This window comes from Haliotis rufescens, unplaced genomic scaffold (assembly GCF_023055435.1).
Source record: "Haliotis rufescens isolate VD_foot unplaced genomic scaffold, xgHalRufe1.0.p SCAF_8, whole genome shotgun sequence".
NCBI classification, from domain to species: domain Eukaryota; kingdom Metazoa; phylum Mollusca; class Gastropoda; order Lepetellida; family Haliotidae; genus Haliotis; species Haliotis rufescens.
In genome coordinates, this window is record NW_025964372.1 from 46,419,563 (window position 1) to 46,425,923 (window position 6,361).

General features: G+C 39.1%; 1 protein-coding gene across 1 annotated transcript; it reads right to left on the reverse strand.

Moving 5' to 3' along the window:
* Positions 1-4,982: 4,982 nt before the first annotated feature.
* LOC124143636 (acetylcholine receptor subunit delta-like) lies at positions 4,983-5,915 on the reverse strand. The gene has a single exon (XM_046512661.1). The coding sequence runs from the start codon at positions 5,913-5,915 to the stop codon at positions 4,983-4,985; it is 933 nt and encodes a 310-aa protein (XP_046368617.1).
* Positions 5,916-6,361: the final 446 nt, after the last annotated feature.

The following is a 6,361-nucleotide window of genomic DNA, read 5'->3' on the forward strand; positions in this document are numbered from 1 at the left end:
TACCGGATAACAAAGGCCATATTCACAGGACTAAAATACATAAGAAAATAATCAAAGCATAAACAATTTACATATATTTTCCGACTCTCTTTCCTGTCTTCATGCAATTAAAAATCAGTCTTCCAAACATCGACTTTTAATCGAAATTCTTGAATGAAATAATTAATGTGCCACTGGCCAATACGGCATCGTTTATTTTCCCATCACAAGGGATACGTATTTAAAATCTTCATCTATTAAGGGTCTTTATAACAGTATTAGTTCTCATTTGTTTATTGGGTTTTTAATGTATGTAAGAACACATAATTCAAAGTACATTTATTCATACCTCAGTTTTAAACGTATTATATTTGTTTTATAGTCCCCACGGTCCCTAGAATGGTGCGTAACTTGAGTTGCTGGTGATCTATAACCCATTTATATATTGTATTGTTGAATTCATTCTTTCAAATGCTCTCAGTTAGTTTTAAAATCAATCCAAACTGTGTTCCTCTAGTTATTATACTTCCATCGCTAACAGGTTTCAATCAAGCTGAAAATATCTGTATTTTAAATGGCTACGTTCTCGTTACTACATGGCTAATATACTGCCGACGTGACGTTAAATTTCGACTCACTCACTTCCTCACTCTTTTTATAGAACTTATATTCTGGTAACAAATTGTCCTACGGCTACCTTTTCGCAATACCTGTCTTCACCTTTAGAATAACAAAATATGCATAGCGATATGATTAGGCATTAAAATTGATGCTGTCTTCAACAAAGAGACTGAGTTCATAGGACAGGGGGTAAGTCATTCCTCATTTTAATACTTATTAAGTTTGTTGAAACAAAATGTTTCAACACAATCTGCTGTGAAATATCAGGTCATATCTAATCTTGACATCTGCTAAAATGTTGACAATAAAGGAATTCGTCACGTAGCAAATTGTGAAGGTCTCAAATAGATAAAACTTATAAACCAAGCAGATGGCTCTTTTATATACTGCGCCCCTCCTACGTTTGGATTGCAGCTCAATCGTACCACAATATATACTGAACAACAGTGACATTGAATAAGATTTAATGCAAAGTTATGTTTTTTACCAAGTCTGAAACAATTTCGGTTTGCAACAGATAAAAGACTCCTGTAAGTGTTCAAATGGTTTCATTTGCCATACTGACTTCAGAAAATGCGTGATTTCATAACAAAAACATGAAATAGCCGGCCAGGGGATGACGTTCACGTTGTTTTGTTGATGAGAATCCTGAACAAGTCGAGAAATATGAGGCCGGGCGTTGTCATAACACAATGATTGACGTAGCGTTCACCTCGACGTCAGTACACTCGAATCCGTCCATCGCTGTGGCTGAGGTGAAAACGAGACTCGTCAGTGAATAGAACTTGTCCCCACTGCATTGCCGTCTAGCGTAGACGCTGTCTGCACCACTGTAGATGTGCTCGACGGTGTTTTCCTGTCGAAATGGGACGTCTGGCAGGTCTTCTGGCGACAATCCTGCACATCTGCGACGACGAGGTACAATTTGTGAAGATATTCGTCGAAGGCCAGGGGTGCTTCTTTCACTCACTGTTGCTGGCTGGAATCGATTCCGTAGGTGTGTTGTTCGAATCCAGTTGTCTTGTCGATTATTGGTTACGCGTGGCTTCCTACTCCGAGGATGGTCTCTGACTGCATTCGTCTGTTGCCAACGTTGCCATAAACACCAAATGGTGTTTCTGTGGACGTTAAATTGTCTTGCAACATCACGTTGACTCGATCCTGCTTCAAGCATACCAATGGCTCGCAGACGCTCATTTTCGGACAGGCGTGGCGTTTCGTAATGTTGAATAATTGCGTAATCTGGTTGTTTTACTGAGTGGTTGTTGTCAGCACGATGCTTAATAATGCATATGGAATCCCATTAACGCACATCTATTTATACCCATTCTTGGGTAGTGAAATGCATTGGGATTGCATAAAAGTCAACTTTTTTAATGGAATGCATGCTTTTCTGTAGCAGTTGCGTATTTTGGGACTGGATTCCATACATGTTATACAATATTGAAAACCAAACTTTACTTGTTTTACAAATACACTAAATTATTGGTGTCACAGGAACTTTTGTTGTTGAGTATATAATATAGTGCAAAGGTGACACCTTAGAAAACATTAGGATGGGAGGGAATAGCATTGAAACTAAAAAAGCACACGGGATAACTCTACCGGCAGTGGAACTTAATTTCTTTGAAATGGTGATCATTTGTGATTTTAATAGGCTACAATTAATCTATCCCACATTGAATTACAAATAAAAGCAAAAATACTCATTCCATATCCGTAAGAAATCTCGCCAAAAAGCAGAGTCGATTGAACGATTCTGAGAAAATCACGATCACATGTTAATAAATCACAATCAAATAGTTAAAGAGGCACTGATCTAAAACAATTCCCCGGGACTGGTTGTTGCCTTTGTTATTGTTTTTTCCCGTGAGTAGCCGGATGATATAGCAGAGACCTAGACTAGTTCGCAACCTGTGCTGCGCAATTCGTAGGCGCATTTGTCACTTTTATTGATGGTTTAAGGGCGTATGGTCACATTGATCAACAAAATGAAATACAATTTTGGAAATAATAAGGAACTGTAGGTATCGTTGTGGGTAGCATCGGTAATGGTGACGAAGTTTTGATAAATCACTTGCTTGGTAATTGATTTTCGTTTACACTACTTTGACTTGTTACACAAAGTATGTATTTCTCCTGAGCATTGCTTATTTTATTGTCTTTATATTTTTACAGTCAAAATGTGCAAAATTTTACACTTAGGAAATTTGTTAAATGCCTGAATATTCAGTTATTTTACAAATTGACTGAAAAATATGTCCATCTGTATTATTATGACAACGAATTCCAAACATTTTAATGTTTAATATGATCACCAAGAGACTGAAAAGTTACGATTAAAAATACATTTCTATATTGTTTGGCTTCTAATCCAACATAATAATATATTGTGATGTTTTTAGGCCCTATTGATCGTCTTAATTAATTTTGGTCAATCTGTTAAAGAAATGGACAGATTTTTCAGTCGAAATGACTTAAATATTCACACATTTTATAAATTGCCTGAGAGAATCACATTTTACAACTTGACTGTAATATACAAAGGAAAAGACTTGTGAAAACAACGTCTATCGCGCATCGAAGAATTTCCCAACCAAGACGTAGAGGAACAAGAATGTACAAAGAAACGTTTTCGATGTCTCGTGTCTCTGTAACAATCAAATATTTTAAAATATATACATCGTTTCGGGATATTATAACCTGTGTTCGTTTCTCAACTGATCACTTAGATTTTCATAACGTCCACGGTTCCTAAAGAAAAATCCATTGAGTTAGATACCAATGAGCAATTAATCAACGTAGTGTCGGTTAACCCTTTGAACAAAGATGTTGTTTCGGCACTTCACGCAAGGATATCAGGATATTCCCTTTGTTTTAGTAAACCTAGACATGTAAATACTCACTTTTGACACTATCCACTGTGCAAGATAACAGTGGTTAATCAATCAATGTATTTTCTGTTAATCCTTTGATGACTACGAACGATCCGCTGATTTACAAAAAAAGTAAATCAACTGATCATTCACTCTTGCTGGGGTGCCACGTGTATATTTACATAACACACATTTCACCTCACTTCAAACCTGGATTTAGATTGAATAATTACCCCAGACACTATAAATGCCAAATGGGAAGCTTCCTCAGGTATTCGGAGTGTTGCTACCACTAATTATACCTGTAATAAATTCATTAACTGAGCATGAAGTGAATGACGACAAATACGAAAGTGTAGGGTTATACCAGAAAACGTGGATGACAACAAGGGAGTAGTAATCGTATTATCGACGCAATCCGAAATCCGAAAATGCTTTCACTGCATTGATCCTTTTTTTAACAAATCAGGGGTGTTTCCAAATGACGACAACCGATGATCTCCGACGTTCTTTTTGTCTGTTTGTTTAGGCTGAAGAAATTAATTAACATGCGCCCTTTGTCGAAATCTTTATAGATCACAGTTAACCAATCAGTGTTCAAAATGTGTAAAACAAATATTGCCTCCAAGTTTATTTTGCTGTCCTTGCAGACGGTAGGCCAGTCTCTTGTCACGTTCAGTTGCGTTGCGTATCATCCGGGTGCTTACGGGGAAAAAACAATAACAAAGGCAACAACCAGTCCCGGGGAATTGCTTTAGATCAGTGCCCCTTTAAAGTACAAGTGTTCGCAAAAAGGTAAGCGTGTCCCGCGCCCGCCACAAACACATGCAAGTCAAATCAACTGTTCACAAGAAAACACACAGGAACATGTTGCACAACACCATAAAGATAATTGCATCGGACATGTTTACTCATTGATGCGTCAAATTTGGAAATGTGACCATCTAACGTTCACGTACATGAATCTCAAATTGGATAATCCAATAAATAGCCGGGATAGTTGCATGTAGCTACATCCATTTTCTCTTTTGATCACAAAGCCTACCGCTGGTACAGGAAAATCCGAAAACCAAATGTTTGGCCAAGATAAAATTACAATCATTTTGTGTGTGTTTTCATGTCATGGCGGATTTGATTATTTGCAGGTTGTAATGGTTTTGAATAGTGATGACAGTACTGCTAATCAAACTTTCTAATTTCCCAAATCATTTTAAACATCATAGTACTCACTGTTAGCACATGGTTCAGAAAGTTACATTGAAGGCAACAAAAGAGTCACACTAGCCTACACACATGCCACTGATCACAGAGTAAATAAATACTGAAGGAATCGACGTGTCACATTAAATCACTGCAAATCCACGTTTGAAAAGCTTATCACAACGGAGGCATTCCTTAACACAGTTGGGGGGGATCGGACGTCGAGCTCCGGACGAGTTCCTTCTTATACCCCAAACACCAGCACGGACATCATGATCAGTGCCAGGGCTCCAGACAAATGTCGCCTTATACACAAAACACCAGCAGGGACATCAGTGCCAGAAGCAGGAAGACCCCGAACAAAACGTGGTCCGAGCGGCGGACCTTTGACGGACGTTCAGTGTTTTTCGTGTTTACGTTGTCGTGTTCTGGCTGTACATCTGTCTTGGTCTGAAATAGGTGACCGTTATTGCGGACGTTGAGTGTGGCCATGGTGGTGATGATAGCCAGGCAGCTCTGACAGAGGATGAGGGTCAGGTACACAGACAGTCGACACACGTCTCCAGACTTGGGGATCGAGTCATTGACGAAGTTCATGAACACTGCATAGGACACAAATATTGAGATGAGGTAGGACATCTTCTCTCCGGAGTCAGCTGGTAGGAGGAACACACAGGCGTTGAGCAGAGAGAGAAGAGCCATAGGAAAGATGATACTAACTATATAGAACATGCTCTTGCGTTTCAAAAAGAACTCAAACGATACCAGACTTGATATCTGTTTCATTTGGACGTCTACACTCTTGGCAAGTATGTCAACCAACTCCCATTCACTGTTCTCAATAAAGAAAGTAGGTAATCTCGTAATAATAGAGCCAGTGATATCAACCCCAAGTTTAAGGTCATTTACAGGCGCGAACAGGATGCTACATCGCTGCTGATCAAACGGGTACAGTGTGATGTCTATTTGACAACTGGTCTTGAAACTGTCAGTGATTACAAGTACTGCTCTTCCATCACTAGAAAGTTCTGGAGATTGTATTGAAATAGGTACAATGCTGTCAATCCCGTTTGGGACAACCACCAAAGGTATCCACACAAACTTCTCAGAGATAGTCACAAGTTCAATGTCATCATAATCAGTTTTGTTCCAAGCCAGACCAGTGTCGAACCACGTCATGACGACCTCCGCACTGAAAGCGAATGTCTGTTTGGCTGCATTGAGACTGGAGATGGACATTGGCAAAATACTTATGTTAACCTGTATCTTATCGGAGATGATACTGATGCCATCATTAGCAGTTTCCCCTTGGAGATATATCTTCAGTCTCCTTAATGTCGACTGGGTTCTATTGGAGACACTAGCTCCTGATGAGATGAAGAGCAATGACAGTGTTATCGCGGACATGAAAAACATGATGTCAGTGTTCGGAGGTGATGTTCGCAATGACATGTATTGATATGCAGGTGTTATTCCATTTAGCTGTTGCTTAGGTTACTGCAGACAGTGACTATGATTGGATAATACACTGCCGCATGAGCTGGGATATGAGTGCACACGGATCCATTAATCAGGGAATTTAACGCTAGGAGCATTTGATCCCATTCCATCCAGGTAAATGCTTCATAAACAAATGCCTATTTCTATTTCCGTTAACATACCTGCCCCCACCTTCTGTAAGCAGA

Coding starts and splice junctions, on each gene's coding strand:
- LOC124143636 (XM_046512661.1), bottom strand. CDS start 5,915: ATGTCCATCTCCAGTCTCAATGCAGCCAAACAGACATTCGCTTTCAGT.